This window comes from Carassius gibelio, chromosome B24 (assembly GCF_023724105.1).
Source record: "Carassius gibelio isolate Cgi1373 ecotype wild population from Czech Republic chromosome B24, carGib1.2-hapl.c, whole genome shotgun sequence".
Lineage (NCBI taxonomy): Eukaryota > Metazoa > Chordata > Actinopteri > Cypriniformes > Cyprinidae > Carassius > Carassius gibelio.
In genome coordinates this window covers 14,333,405-14,350,696 of record NC_068419.1, presented here as the reverse complement: position 1 = coordinate 14,350,696, position 17,292 = coordinate 14,333,405, and the positions used below count along the sequence as shown (strand labels likewise).

The 17,292-nt window shown below is 38.3% G+C and overlaps 1 protein-coding gene across 7 annotated transcripts in view; it reads right to left on the bottom strand.

Moving 5' to 3' along the window:
* Positions 1-17,292, bottom strand: part of dlgap1b (discs, large (Drosophila) homolog-associated protein 1b) — a 120,916-nt gene that overhangs the window by 35,684 nt on the left and 67,940 nt on the right. For 5 of the 7 annotated variants that reach the window (XM_052596473.1, XM_052596476.1, XM_052596478.1 and 2 more), the window contains 3 exons: positions 14,465-14,679; positions 11,533-11,713; positions 6,645-6,891 (listed from right to left, as the gene is read on the bottom strand). In XM_052596473.1, the coding sequence (XP_052452433.1) occupies positions 6,645-6,891; positions 11,533-11,713; positions 14,465-14,679 (643 nt within the window). Of the gene's footprint in view, positions 1-6,644; positions 6,892-11,532; positions 11,714-14,464; positions 14,680-15,765; positions 15,881-17,292 lie in introns of those variants that run through there. The other 2 variants (XM_052596479.1, XM_052596477.1) reach the window with 2 other exon arrangements.

The window sequence follows — 17,292 nt, the reverse complement described above, 5'->3', positions numbered from 1 at the left end:
AACGCAATGTGAGTATCTATTATCTCCGTCATCTCTTATGTAATCAGCCTGGTTTTCTTTACATTAGTGTTTTTAAGGCGTTAAAGGTTTCGAATTAATTTGCATGTGATAATGCTTTAAAGCTGACTGCCCTAATGTGTGTATATATATATATATATAGGGCTGTCAGTCTAACACGTTACCTGTATAACTTTATTAATTAGTTATAAAAAAAATAATGCAATTAAAATAGTTTAATGCAGTTAACACTGGCCATGCCCCCAGACCTGTACGTCATCTTACATTTCATACAGTGGAATGTTGAAAAATATGATACAGAGCAACAACTCCATAAATGAAGTTGTGCCCTAAAATTAAAGATATTGCAGCAAAAAAATGCCTCTGTATGAGTTTTTGTCTCATATTTATTTATAGGATAAGCGACACCACACAAGCAGCGAGAGCAATATCACACAAGTGGTGTTTTTGTCATGAAGAACACGAGTGCAAATGTGATTTTTATACAATAGTTCAGTTAAGAAGAAGTTAATATTGTGCTATATTTTAAACACAATTTTGTGTGTTTTTGTTAAATTTGGCCAAAGAAAATATTACCTAAAAGCCACAGCAGAATTGCTGTGCGTTTCTGAGCAACACAGTGGTGTTTTGTTTCTGATTCAGCTGTTTGAACAACTCAAACCTGAATGACTTACTTTTCTTTTGCATAACATAAAAGAAGTGTAATAAAATACTGTTTATAACTAAGCTGTTTCGGTCACTAGTGACATTGCATGAACAAAAAATACTGAGATGTTTCTCAAATTATCTTCTTTAATGATCCATACTTTATGTTAGGCCATTGTAGCCTAAACATTTAACACAATAGTAGCTTTAAATGATCTTTTGGGGATATTTTCACAGAAAAATTTCGTTTGCGATTAATTCAATTAAATAATTGCAGCACCCTGTAATTAATTAGATAACAAATTTGAATTAAATTATTTTTTTAGGAGTTTTCACCCCCCTCAGCTCTTAATGCATCTTGTTTCCTTCTGGAGCATCAGTGAATGTTTGAATCTTTTTAAATAGTTGTGTTTGAGTCCCTCAAATGTCTTCAGTGTGATAAGATGCATCTCATAATCATAAAGTCACTGCTGGAAAGGGTTCAAATATGCAAAGATGCTGGAAAACTGAAGAATCTGCAGGACCTTAAAGATTTCTCTGAAGAACGCTGCTCAGTTTAACTGTTCAGATCAAACAAGGGACTCATGCTCAACCATCACAAAACAGAAAGACAGTCGAGGATCATCAGGTAAAAGAACACAGTACTAAGAACCAAGGGTTCCCAAACTTTTGAGTAGGGTTATTTTAATAATTTCAGCATTTTTTTTGTCTTGTGGACTAAATGTTAATATCTTTTATGTACAATTCTTACTCAGGACAGTACTAAATAAAATATAACATGCATTTAGTATGATCTCTCTTATTTTTTGAAAATTACTCATATTTTCACAGATTCTGCAAAGGGTTCCCAAACTTTCGAGCCCCACTATATATATATATATATATATATATATATATATATATATATATATGTGTGTGTGTGTGTGTGTGTGTGTGTGTGTGTATGTATGTATGTATGTATATATATATATATATATATATATATATATATATATATGTGCACACATACATATACACATATATTATTATAGTACTGGTTGCTTGTCAATAGCCCCCAAGTGTAAGATGCATGACTGCATGACTTTACTCCCTCATTTCATCAGTCCATTGCATGACTGAGATTTTTAATTGATTAACAATCTTATTTAAGTGAATAATGGCCTGCAAAAGCTATGATGTCTAATACTGATTGACTTTTTTATCAGGGATTTAAGCTTGTGAATAAGAGTTCACAAAAAACACACACATGGGACCCAGTCGATAATGGAGAGTTTTTTTCTCATGCAGAAATCATTCCCCAAATTCCCAAACCTCATCGCCATCTATTATGTTCCTGTCTCTTTCCTCTCCCTCATTCTAATTTGTCTCAACAGTTCTTTCTCTTTCTCTCCTCCCTTCATCCCAATTGTCTGTAAATGTTTTTAATTAACTGACTACAACCCTGATGACAGTGTGACGAGGAGAAAGAATGAGACTCTCTAATCACTGTAATTAAACAACTTGCCGCACAAAAGAGAAGGAGGGAAGAGACCTTTGCTCTCTCTGTTCATACATAGGAAGTGGCAGAGAGAGTGAAGGATGGAAGGAGGAGAAAAATACTGTTGAGAGGGAAAGTAGGAAGAAACGGTATACTCTTAAAAAGAAATGTTTGAAAAAGGGTTTTTACAGCAATGCCATTGAAGAACCATTTTTGGGTTCCCCAATTAACCTTTCTGTGAGAAGTTCTTAAAAAAAAATTTTTTTTCTTAGTGTGAAGAAATTATTCATTCAAATATTTTTCACTACAAAGAACCTTTTGTGAGATGGAAAGTTTCCATGGATGTTAAAGTTAATTCATGGAACCAATGCCAATAAAGAATGTCTGGAATTCCATTTCCAAAGCCATTTACAATTTTATAATTATATAGTTATATACAACAGCTACAGGTGGCTATACCAACATATATATTTATTTCTATACTTTAAAAAAAAATCATGTTGGGTCAATGACAAAATTGATTTTTAAAATGAGGAATGATGTGAAAAAAATCTTAAAATATCTTGTTTAAAACATGTGCCAAGTTCTAGGAAATGCAGTCTTCATTCTTTGTGATTTTATCAATTTCCTTTTTTGGGAGGCAGGGCTTCTAAACTATAAGTAAACAAGTTAAAATATTAATATATTTTTTCTAAATACCTTGAACAGATGTGAGTGTGCATCCTATTATTAATTGTATATATATATATATTCAAGGTACAATTTTCTTATTATTATTCTTCTATTAATCGTATTTATATAATTGTAATATTTTGTAATAAATACAATAAATTATACTTTTATTATATTTCAACATTTTTTGTTACAAAATAATACTTACTTACGAAATACTTGAATTAATTATAATATAGAAATTGAAAACTATTTTCTCATAGAAAAGGTGAATTTTTTTTTTTATATCACTAACCCTAGTGACAAACCTGTTATTAAAACTTAATAACAGTTCCCTTTCAGTTGGTCACTCTTGACGTCATGTTAGTTACCCATGAATTGGGAATCCTGCTAGAGAGAACAGTCTACTTTGAGTGTAAACTAAACGAGCCAATGCACATTGACATGGGATGACTCCACTGAGCTGCTGCTGATTACACAGTGAGCATAGAAAGGCAGCCGATGCGATGCTTTTCACTTCTGAGTCAAGCAATAGTTTCATTCTGCTCCTGACTACTGCTTCATGGAGAAGAAACTCAATGAGTTCAGCACGCTCTTGGGAAGCTCTGGTGGTAGTGATATGATGCTTCAGTGGCGGTGGTTCTTCCTGTATTGAGTGGGTTGCACGTATCAGGCTGCACTACCCCATTTTTGTTGCAGGCAAACTTTAAAAGAGCATTCAAGGGTGAACGTCATTTTAAAGATGCATCATTTTAAAGATGCATTTCCACCTGTGCATTGTTACCTGTTACCTGCATTGGGTGATGATCATGAATGCTGTCTCACGAGTTTGGGTGTTAAGCATGCTGAGGTGGCATTTGTGAACGAGTCATGCTCTCATTATGGGAAAATTACTCTTGCAGAGTTGCGGACCAGGCTCTGTTTCCTGCAAATGGGAGGGGTGACTCTGGTAGCCGGATTGGTCTTACGTTGATGGTGAATACTTCCCAGGAACCAACCTCCGAGGGCTTTTCCTTCCATCAGCAATCCTGGATACCGGTACGGAAATAGTGGCTATGCTTGCCCGGGCCACTGAGAGGGTTGGGCTCGAGTAGCATCCCGAAACGTTGAGGCTGGACATTTGGTTTCTCAAGGTGGCTTGTGCTGGTTCTCAGAGCCTCATCCCAGTGCCATTGTGTTGTGGACAGCACCTTCCACTGCCAGACACCGCCTCAGTAGCTCGTCCTTCCTCACCACCCTCGATGATGGGGCAGCGTAGGGGTATATGGAGAGCTCTCCTGCGGAGTGGTTGCTTGCGATGCAATTGTCTCCAAATACCACTGCCATCTGGCGAGGCAAGCTGTCGCTTCCCTCCTAGGCCTGTAGGTACTCGTCGGCCCTGATGGGCAGTGCTTACAAGGCAGGCATATACTGGTCCGCACAGACAACAATGCGACCACTGCGTACATCAACTGACGAGGTGGTCGCTTTTGTCGCAAGTGGCAACTTGCCCGCCAACTTCACCTCTGAAGTCAGAAGCATCTAAGGTCACTTCATGCCATTCATATTCGGGGATTGCACAGCCTGGCAGCCAACGAGCTGTCATGAGCTTTGCTCCCCGGGGAATGGAGACTTGGACAGTCCAGCTGATTTGAAGATCAGATCCGCTCAGGTAGACCTGTTTGCGTCTCCAGAGACTTCTCACTGCCAGTAGTTTTACTCCATGACCAAAGGAACACTCAGCACAGAAACATTGGCACACAGCTAGCCACGGGGCCACCTTAAGTATGTTTTCACCATTGAGCCTTCTCGCACAGACACTGAGCAAGATCAGAGAGGACGAGGAGCAGGTCCTGCTTATGGAGCCTTATTGGCCCACTCAGACCTGGTTCCCAGAACTGATGCTTCTCATGACAGCACCTCCTTGGCAGATTGCTCTGAGAAAGGATCTATTGATTCAGAGACGGGGAACCTTGTGGCACCCACGTCCAGACCTCTGGAAACTTCATGTCTGGTACCTGGACGGGACGAAGAGTTTCTAGGTGACCTACCCCAGGAGGTGGTTGACCCCATCACTTCGGAGATAGCACTGTCTATGAGACACGCTTATGTCTTGAAATGGAACCTGTTTGTTGAATGGGGTTATTCTCACTGAGAAGACCCCCAAAAATGCCCGATCAGAGCCGTGCTGTCCTTTCTACAGCAGGGGTTGGAGCAAAGGCTTTCTCCCTCCACCCTTAAAGTAGTCGTTGCTGCAATTGCTGCTAATCACTAACCCGTGGAAGGGAAGTCAGTAGGGAAGCATGACCTGGTCATCAGGTTCCTTAGATGGGCGAGAACGATAAATCCTCCACGGCCTCCCACCATACCCTCTTGGGACCTGTCTCTAGTGCCCAAAGCACTACAGCCATTTGAGCCTTTGCAGACAGTTGAGCTGAAGTTTCTATAAATGAAGACTCTGCTCCTGCTTGCACTGGCCTCCATCAAGAGGGTAGGGGACCTGCACGCTTTCTTGGTCGACAAACCATGCCTAGAGTTTGGGCTGGATGACTCCCAGGTAATCCTGAGGTCCAGCTTTGTGCCCAAGGTTCCCACTACTCCCTTCAGGGATCAGACGGTGAGCCTGCAACCACTGCCACTGGAGGAGGCAGATCCAGCCTTAGCTTTGCTTTGTCCTGTCTGAGCCTTGAGATGCTACGTAAACTGGACATGTGGATGCCATCACCCTGGCTTATCAGGCAAAGGGTGTGCCCTGCCCATTCAAGTTGTGAGCTCACTCTACTAGAACTGTTGCATCCTCCTGGGCGCTGGCTCATGGTGCCACATGGGCAGATATATGTAGAGCTGTGGGCTGCATGACCCCCAACATGTTTGCTACATTCTATAGCCTTTGTGTGGAGCCCATATCCTCCTGTGTTCTCACCTCAAATAGTGGAAGCACTGAGAGGCTCGGTTAATGTTGGTTTACTATAACTGCTCCAGAGTGTCCATACTGTAGACCCTTTCGAACTCCTCTATCCCCTCACCAGTCAGACTCTTTGAATCAGTAAGCACCTGTAGAGGGTTGGGCTCCATATGTAGAGACCTAAGTGGATCCAATATATGTAAATACATGGTGATACCTCAATGCCTATGTTTCCCCAGCAGACTTCTGTCATTTCCAAGAGGGTTTCAATCATGTTTAATCTTCCATTTGCACCTAAACGTTGTTCATATGTTTAAGGATGGGGCTTCGGGAAGGATGGGGCTTCCGCAACTTCCTGTTCCAAGTGGAAAAGGGAACGTTTTCCCAGTGTTATCAAATCTCACTGAGAGGGTAGTGCTATGACAACAGTAACTGGCCTTCTTGTTGCCAGTCCCAGCCCACACCGAAAAAGGGGTGCAGGAGGCTCGCACAGGACACTGGAAGGGTCAGCATCCATGGTGCTTTGGTTTACTATTCGTCAGTCACCAACGTGATGTCGAGAGTGACCGACTGAAAGAGAACGTGTCGGTTAAGTATTGTAACCATCGTTCTCTGAAAGAGGGAACGAAGATGTCACGTACCGTGACCACAGCTGCTGTACCACTGCTGAGCAGCTGGGTTAACAGCCTTGCTCCTCAGCGAAAACCTAAGTATGCGTTGCACCTGTTGCCATTTTATGCTCTTGCTGAGATCAGTGGCTGCTGGATGCAATCATCACTTGCCAATGTGCACTGGCTTGATGAGTTTACACTCAAAGTAGTTTGTTCTCTCTAGCGAGATTCCCAATTCATCAGTCACTGACGTGACGTCTCCATTCCCTCCTTCAGGGAATGAGGGTTACAATTCATAACCAAGACCTTTTTTTATTAGTTTTTAAGGCTCTGGTACCTGTACTGCTCTGGATGGTTCTAACAGTAGTTGTAGTTCGAGGTGGTGAGATGCCCTGACGTTTCGCTCTCTCCTCTTCTTCCTCCTGCGAGCAGCCCTTTTCGATGGCCCGCACATAACTGTGGCTCCTCATGCGAAAGCATCCGGTCCCCGGCAGATCCAGAGCATCCACGGCCTTAGACTCCATCTCACTGAACACACTCTCACACACAGCCTCAATCTGCCCATTTACTTCCACCTCGCTCACCTGCAGGGGGAGACAATGCATCACCACATGCTGTCATATTAGCCCTTCACCCTTCTGTCATGAAATAATGGCTTTCATGAAATATAAACTTTCCTGACTGAATGAGCAGGTTTCAAGATGTTAGTTCATGTCTTACTAATGTAAAATGACTTTAAATCATTGTAAGAAGGCAGAGGAATGTAGTCAGATAATATGAAGCTGCTAAATGCTGCTTTACTAAAGATCTATAAAAACACATTTGACCTTTCATGATAAAATTAACCCTGGATTAAGGCCATTTTTAACCCAAGGCAAAGATGTTTAGCTTGACTTTTAGTCCTGAGTTATGAAAACCTGTTCAAAAATTGCAGTATACAAAAGGTATGCTAATGGATGAACAGTGTGAAATATGGCACAAGATAACCAAATTTAAAAAATCAAAAATGAACAACAATCTGTTCATATTGCGGAAAAACAAAATGTTTTTATAGTCAGCTTATTATAAACAATGGATTCATTTTTAAAATGCAAAAAATATTAACACAACATAGCATATCACACACACACACACACACACACACACATATATATATATATATATATATATATATATATATATATATATATATATATATATATATATATATATATATATATGGTTGATTGATAAATATATTATATTATGTTTATATAATTGTTTTTTAGATATAATCAAGAAAATTACATAATATACTATTCATACGAATGTTAAAATATGTATGCATAAATCAAAATCTATATATTGTATTAACATAATTGAACTATATATATATATATATATATATATATATATATATATATTACCAATAATAATAATGATATTACAGTGGGGAAAATATTTGACCCCCTGCTGATTTTGTAAGTTTGTCCCTTTACAAAGAAATAAAGGGTCTGTAATTTTAATAGTATGCTAAACTGTGAGATAAGTAGACTTAGCAGACATGGTTTCTTGGCTTTCAGCTCCCTCCACAGATTTTCTGTAGGATTGAGGTCTGAGACTGGGTAGGCCACTCCATAACCTTAATGTGATTCTTCTTGAGCCACTCCTTTGTTGCCTTGGTGTTATGTTTCAGGTCACTGTCATGCTGGAAGATCCATCCTTGTCCCATCTTCAGTGTTCTGGCTGAAGGAAGAAGGTTCTTATCCAAGATTTTACAGTATATGGCCTGTCCATTTGCCCCTCAATGTGGTGAAGTCGTCCTTTACCCTTAGCAGAAAAACAGCCCCAAAGCATAATGTTTCCACTTCCGTGCTTGACTGTAAGGATGGTGTTCTTGGGGTCATAGTCAGCATTTCTTTCCCTCAAAACACGGCGAGTCGAGTTAATACCAAAGAGCTCAATTTTGGTTTCATCAGAATACAGCTCTTTAGTCTTGCCCATAGTGGTGGAAGAGGATGAAATGGAAGATACAGACTGTGGGGACAGGTGTCTTATACACCTAAAGAGCTGATATTAGGAGTAACTTCAAGACTAATCTGTGTTCCACGTGGGTACATAACCCATCTCCGGGAGACAGAATTCTTGCTGGTTGGTAGTGGATCAAATACTTTTTTCACTCACTGAAATGCAAATAAATTTCTAACCTTTACATAATGTGTTTTGTCCGGATTAGTCTCTATCCATTAAAATAAACCTATCATAAAAATGACAGACCATTTATTTGTAAGTGGGCAAGCTTACAAAATCAGCAGTGGATCAAATAAACGTTTTCCTTATTGTATTCCTATTATTATTATTAAAAAAGATAAAAGAATTCAATAAAAATACTACACAGCAGATACATGCATTCACAATCCAGGGTGCTTTGTTGCCATGTCCACCTTTTTAGTGTTGGATGATGTCTTTTATTGTCAAATATGTTTTAAACATAATACAAAGGTTTTACAGAAGCAAGAAAATCACAAAGAATAAAAAAGTGCATTAGTGTGTTTAAGAAAAAAAAAGTCATTTGACTTTAACATAGATTTACTTGTAATCAACTTAATGACATTGTTTCAGCTTTAAATGTCATGACACCCATAAATACCACAATGAGTTAACATCACAGCTGGAATTAGTAATTGGTTAAATATTGATGTAAAATCAATTGTCAGGGGGAAATGTGCAAATTGTTGATCCTGAGCTGTCATTTGTCATGTAGGCTCAATTTAACCCTCTAACAGCCAAGCTGCATTTTCAACGATAAGGGTTAAACACACTAATACAGATAACAGAACAGAAAGGAGTGCAGAGGGGAGGAAATCTGTACAAGTGAAAGCAAAACCAGGTGTGGCTGAATCACTAGTGCTAATTCTATAATATAGCAGTGTAAGAAGTGTGACTGGATTTAGACAGAAACTTATGAAAGGAAGTGGTCTCATGATTTAAGGTTGGAAAGAAAGTGGAAGCATTCTGTGACTGGAGGACTAACAGTGAGTGAGTTGTGATTGGAGGAATAGAAAGCTGAGTGTTTGTCACTGGCTAAAGGAAGAAAGACAGGCACCAAGATTTGCTAATCATCTAGTAGCAACAAAACCCTCAGAGAAACACACCTACACCAACACATATGTATGCCTCTACACACACACAACTCAAAAACATGCCCACACATTCACTATAAACATGAGGGAGCAATACATAATGGGGTTTTTGGTTAGCAGAATGAGCTTTTTGTCGGAAAATGGTTAATATATATCCTCAGGAAGCAAAAAAAACACGCATTCGGACACAAGCCTGAGGGCTGTGTTTTTGTTTAGTTTTTTTTTTTCTAGTGGGAGGAATCAGCTCTTTAAAAGGTTAGGGCTCTTGTCTGTCAGGCTTAGAACACTCACCTTAAAATTGTCTTGGTTGTAAACGCTAACTGTTACCTTATCCCAGGGCTACAGAAGCTAATCTTGAAAACTCACCTTAAAATCCCATGGCAACAGACACTAATCCTGAAAACTCACCTTGAAAATCCCTTAGCTACACATGCTAACAAGGAAGAACGCCACTTAAAAATGCTTAAAAGGCTTTACTGACACCACTTTGAAAACGACTGTCGCGCATTAAAACCTACAATTAACATGAGAACTCATTCGCAAACGATATTTTGTCAGTATTACATATTCCTCCAGTTAGCTACAGCAGCCATACAGTAGACATTTAAGTCTAGTTGGTAATGGGGAAAATACATATTTTAAGTAGATTAGTAAATCAGTAGTATTGGGCCAAAACATTGCATCATAAAACTGCATCTTGACACCACATTTCCTTTGTTGCTCACCTCTTAACTATATCTACAATCACTTAGTGAGTACTTTTACTTTACTTTTTACATACTATACATTTGATGAAGTATGCACTATGTGTCCGCTAAAAAGGTATGTTCTACATAGTATGAAAATGTGTATTATGAATGAAATTCACGTGTCATGTGACTATGTAAACGCTTTCATTTAAATCTCTCTATCTGCCATGTTTGTTTAACTCTTTTTTTTCTTTTCTGTTTGTAGTTCTTAAACAAATCTGTGAAATTTCACAAAAAAAATAAAAAAAAATAAATCTGGGTACATCTGAGAGATACTAATTCCAATATACTCCAATTTGGGCAAATTATATTGTCTTCATTTTATGTGAGTAAACTTTTTGGGGGTAACTTGTTTTAATGGGGAAAAACACATTTATACATTTAAAACAGCAGCATGTGGCAGCTAAAGCCCAAAGTATACTTTGATAAGGTATGATAAATGTATATTTCCTTAACAAAACACGCATATACCATATACATACAGCCACTTTTTTTAAACCATGTGAACTTCGAGCTGAATAGTTTGTCCAAAAGGTAGCAACACTGTGCCAACGTTTCAGAGAAAAAAAAAAGAGAATGAATAATAACAAACAACTAGAATAACGGAATAATACCAACAAACTACTTTAATTAATAGACTCAGAATAAGAGTTGCAAACAGTAAAAATGTGTTCAGCTGTATGCATCCACTAATATTCATGTCAAAACTGAAGTATACTTGGGGCTTTAGCCTTAAGGTCCAAAGTCCAAAATTCTCGTCCAAAAGTTTTCCACGTTAAAAAATAAATATGACCTCACGTTGTGTCAGTCACGTTTACACAAAACTTTCGTCCATAATAAAAAATAAAATTAAATTGAATCAGAGTAGATTTTCTGTGTTTTCATATCTGTAGCAAGCATTTCGATTAGAAAGGTTGACAGACAGGAAAAAAATAAATAAATGAAAAAATGCATACAATTTCTGACTCCAGGAGCCTAACTGTCAAAAAGTACATTAACTAAGACACCTTAAACACAGTATACACAAACGTACAATTTGTGATGCTTATCCTTATCTTCCATACCATACTGATAGCACGCGAATTAGGAATCTGAATAATGCATGGATGAAAGATGATAAAGGATTCAATGAGATGATTAATGGGATTGAGTTAAAATCTTGCAAATATTTAACTTCTTTTCGTTTGCATGTTTTCCTCCCCTTTGCAAACCTTCTTGAAGGCTGACGTTGAGGAAGGCTCTGGTTGGAAATCACCCTTAGGGTCTGATCCAGGCCCAGTTGTTGTTTCTACTGGTGTAAGATCAGCATCTTAATGGTGATTTCCACCAGAGAACGATGGGGGCGATGACCAACCTGGCTGATGGTGCTCATGGCCCTCATGTAACTCTCATTTCGGGAACGAAATTTAGGCGAGGCCAGCAGACCGGCCGGGTCCAGACTGTCCAAACTGCGGTTGATTGAAACCTCACTCACCGCTCGCAGGTAACTGTGACTCCGGATCTGCAGCTTGGGGGAATGGGACTCCGTACTGATCCTGCAAACAGAGAGAGAGCGAGAACAGGTGAGCAAGTATTTAATGAGGGGTGAGATTACTCTTGTAACTCACACTCATTCATCATGTTCCTATGGTTTTCCTCCTACAGAGATTTCATCCTCATTACTGTTGACCTGAAAAAAACTCGACCTGGTTAGGTGTGTGTGTTAGCGTATTCTTCATATATCTGAAACCAGTGTAAACATGAACTCCTGACAATTAGAACTAGCATTTGACTGTTTGTGTTTATATGTGGATGGGCAATCAGGTCTTTGAAATATGAGCACGGAAACACATTAAAACATGAACGCACACAAACACACATTCTATCCCTTCAGGTCGAGTCAATCTTAATTATGGATGTGGCTCTTAAAATAGTATGCAGTTACAGCAAGAAAAAAAAACGCATTAGTCATTCTTCACTGGAGTGAGGAGTGTAGAGAGAGAGGGAGTAAAAGAGAAACAAAGAGGGAAGAACGCAGGAAAAGTACAAGAATAAATTTAGAAGAAGAGATGACAGTGGATGAAATCAATCAAAGCGGCAAATGATGGGAAAACAACTAAATGGTAGAAGTTTGCTGAAGTGTACTTTGAGAAGGAAAGCCTACACAATTAGATATTGCGGAAAAAAATAGGACAATGCTCATGTATTCTCATTATATGCTGTTATTTCAGGAGCTCAGCTTTTTACACGTAATACGTTGTATATAAATCATTAATATATATATATATAATGTTTAAATGATTTAAACATGGTTCAATTATTTAAACAAAACATTATAGTTCATTTTAATATACATAAATAATGACATTGGACTATTGAAGAATGACATATTAAATGTAATTTTTATAACTAATCGTATAAAATAAATGAGTTTTGAATATTTACCATGCATGGCTTGACTAAATTTGACTAAAACGGTTTAATAAAAAATGCCTAAACATTGTACATAAAAAAAATTGATACTGTATGACTCAGGTCCCACATCTGTGGAATTGTTTTGCAGAAATAAAGGATATATCTGTCTATAATGAGCACAGGCCTCAGGGGATTGCATATTTATTATATAACGTAACATTTTTTTTTCTGTAATATACATGTGGTTGTTTGAACACATGAGTGTGTGTATGTCTACTGTATTACTGCGTTTCTGAACAGAAAGTATATGTTTATGGTTCATAGGTTTAGAAATGTCCTTTTTTATCATGCATTATTTATCAGTTTCATGTACGTGTGTGTACAGGAGTATGTATATGCACATTTGAATGTGTGTGTCCATATTTGAGTTCGAGGCACAATGCTCTGATTATAAATATTCAATGCTGCGGCACTTCTTATTGAGCAGAAAAAGATAAAGAGCACATGACAGTTTCCCGTTTCCTACAAACTGTGAAGAGAGTATCTGAAGAGCTCGGAATGAATTCATTTAGAACACTGATGACATCATACCCTTGAGTAAATTAAAAATACAATTTGAATTATCATGCGTATTCTTTTATAATAATTTCAAATGTAATATATTCCTGCAATGGCAAAAGCTGAATTTTCATCAATCATTTTTCCAGGCTTCAGTGTCACACGATCTTTCAGAAATCAATCTAGTATGCTGCTTAATATTTTTGTAGAAAGTACAATACATTTCCACAAACCTTTAATGAATATGAAAGTTCAAAAGAACATTTATTTGAAATGAAATTCTTTTGTTACATTTATTTAAAGTCACTTTTCATCAGTTTAATGCATTCTTGCTGGATACATTTGCTGTATTAATTTGGATCACTTTAGTTACCAAACTTTCACTATGAACCAGTTCATTACTATCATGCATATTAAAAACATAATAGCTGTTTATTAGTACTTATTCTGCATGACCTTGTTCTAAATCCCTAATCCTACCAAAAATCTAAACTTAATAACTACCTACTAACTATTAATAAGCAGCAAATTTACAGCACTTGCATTTTTACACTACACTGATGAGCATATTCTGTTGTCACAGAAATGATGCCCACATTATACGAATGCTTTGTTTGCAAAGTTTACACACAAAAGCGCACATTCACACACACAGAATTTAAAGCGTGCAGTGGTTCTCTTTATAATACAAATCAGTTTTCTCTCATGAATAAGTCTGTGGGATTCTAAAAGTGACTCACTTCATTGTATATATTCTAAGTAGGATATGTTGTCACTGTAGTACACAGCTATAATAGCAATATGCATGTGAGGTTTTTACATAAATACTGAAGCCAAGATTAGTTCCCGCGTTAAAAAAGACCCACTTTCAGACGATATGACGGTGTGCAACTGAAAAATGAAAGGACTTGGAAGGAACTTTAAAGGCGCAGGAAAATTCCCTTTGAAATGACTTTGTTCTGTTGAATTTTTAATAAAGGGGAGAGTGAAAGGATTTCACTTTAGTGGTAAGAGTCTCAGGACATGAAGGGATTTTATATGAAATTGCACCGAGTAAGTGTGTATGCGTGTGAACAGAGGTGGATTTAAGGACGGGATTACACTGTCTCCAGAGACCCATCCCAACAGCACTTAGAGATGCGAAGCGGGAGGAACGCCTGTAAAAAAAACCTGTTTTAAATGACCCCAGAGAAGATGACGGTTCATTGAAATTGCAGACAGATCGGCAGGTCCGTGCACCTGCACACCAGACGTACACATACATCACATGTATTTAATTTCCCATGTGATTTCACGGCTACAAAATGCACAAGCTAATACATTTCCAGACTCACTTGAGTGTGGTCATCTCGGTGAGGGAGGGCTGAGTGGCTTTCAGGTAGCTGGCTCTCCGGGCCTGGACTTTGGGTGAGGGTTTAGGGCTGCAGTCTGAGTCTCCACTGTCCTCCTCTGCCATAGCCTTGATGTAGCTGCCGCTCCTCATCCTCCTGCACGGGATCTCGTCATCCTGACCCACAGACGAGAAGCCACCCCACTCATCCTGAGGAACCTGCAGAGAGCGAGAGAATGTTAGCTTCTCGTAAACACCTGATCTGCCTGTAAGACTTAATTATAACGACAAGCAATAAAGCAGTGCATGATGTAGACAGACAATAAAGAATAAATTAGACAATAAACGAAATCAACTAAACAAAGAGATAATAAAGAATAAATATAAATTGATATGATCATTCAAACATACATTAATGAGCACATTAATTGACAAACAGTTAAAAAATTTAAATTTTTGTCTAAGTGGTGAAGCAATAATATATTTCATATTTAATAACTAGGCATATAATAAAACAAATAAATGAATGAATAAATGTTTTGTAAACATCTGTTAACTCACCAAATAGTAATTAGTTTAGAAATGCATATAAACACTGTTAATCATTTTTAACACACTAAAATTAAAAACTTATCCTTTAAAAATTGAAGCAAATTATTAAGTTATGTCAAAGTCACAACCGTTAGTAAATATTTATATGTAATATATATGTTACATGTAACCTAATTATATCCACATATGTTTTTGTGTAGAAAGTATTTGTATTGTTTAAATGTTTCATTATATATCTGTATGTATGATTAAAAACGTTTATAAATGTGTATAAAAAAATGTATTGCAACAGTCCATGCATAAATGATGTGCTGATGATCAATGTTTTAAAACATAAAAAAATGCTTTAAAAATGACTAACTTTTAACTTATACATCACAATTGCTTACTGTGTCCTTATTCTAATGTATTAACCAGAACCCCTCCCAGCTGAGCTACAGATGATGCAGCTATGACTATGACTTCTCAATCTTTTCCCACATTATCCCTATAACATAAAACCTCTTTGATACATCAGATAATACAGCACTTAAAAAGCTAAAAGCACATCCTGGCATAACGCACGGGGCCTTATGCAACCCGTACCCACACACTAACACCTGCTGCTCCCACTACAAAAAGCAATATTGACTTCTGCATAACCAACATCATTACCTGAAAATGATCTTGAAAACATTTTACACCCACTCGCAGTATTCATGTACGACGCACATAACGTGTACCTCTCAAACCCTCACCTCAAAAGCCTCTCACCTCTCTGAGATGAATAACAATCATTTCATATTATCCAGGCACGGCTCGGATTCTTTTCAAATCTTCCACCATTTTTTAGTGGTCAGTGAAGGAGAACTAGTGAGCCCGGCTTCAGGCTCGCTCTGTGATGTGCATCGCATGCTAAAGCAATTCTTTCACATGCTCTACTAGGGGGCGAAGCCAACAACCTATCCTCCGTCACCGAAAACAGAAGAGAAAGGGGCACAAAGAGAGATATTGTTCTGACCACGGGAAAGTATCCACTCTCTACGGAGTGCTAAGTTTTTTTGTTTTTTTTAAGAGGATGTAAATTAGGAAAAAGTGCAGACAGAGAGAGAGAGAGAGAGAGAGAGGCAGAATAGAAACAAAGTACCTCAATGCTCCTGAAAACTATGGTTGCTATGAGGATGACCGTGACCTTAGCATTACTGGCAACTAAGACATCTGGAGTTATACACAGCAAGTCAGCATAGTTACAGTCAAGCTAACTCTATTAGCAGACAGACTCTCATTACTGCAGATCGGGGCTCAGATACAGGCAGGTCTCCTTAGAGTTCTGCCTTTTTATTTAGTTCCTTTATCTCTCCTGACTCCATTATCTGCAACGTCTTCTCCTCTTACCCTTCTTCTCTCTTTATCTCTCTCTCACACTTCACTAGTCCCTTGTACTTGGCATTGAAAAAACACTTTTCATCCCCTAGTAAAAAAAAAGCAAGAAAATACATTTATTATCATACGGCTATGTTGTTTATGTTGTTAATGCTTTGATCTAAATGTAAACAACATTGTTTACATACAGATACTCTCTGAAATGGTGCCATGGTGACAAGGAGGAGACGGATTGTTGAATAAAGTCGTTATTTTTGCTTTCTTTGCGCGCAAATAGTATTCTCGTAGCTTCTGATAATGACAGTTGAACCACTGTTGTCACATGGATTATTTTAACGAAGTCCTTACTACGTTTCTGTAACTTGATATAGATTTAGGATCCGTGCTGTCTATGGAGGGTCAGAGAGCTCTCAGAATTCAGTGGTGCCGTGACCCGGATGGGAGTGAGGTTTAGGGGGGTGAGTGTAACGGAGGCCAGCGAGTGGTGCTGTGCAGGTAAACCTCACTCCCGATCTCAAGAGACGCACTAGCGACAGATGTTAGTGGCTGTAGCCATTTAGCCTCCTAGTTAGTGTGTCCGCCTCCAATGCCGGAGACCCGGGTTCGAGCCCCGCTCGGAGCGTCAGAGAAGACCCGGGTGAGAGGGGTTTCACGAAGATGAATAAAGGTCTTAAAGGTTTGGAACGACATGAGGGTGAGTAATTAATGACATCTTTCATAATCATCACAAAGCCCCTTTTTATACAGCATACAAGTTGTATAGACTATTTTTATGGTGTTATTTTGTAGCAGACATGGTCACTTCAAATTAGTTGACTGTGACCATATTTAACTTCTCTCCTGTTCTTTTCTCTCAATTCTCCATTCTACATGAACCTCACCCTTTTCCTCTGCTCTCCTCCCTCCCTTTCTGCTTTC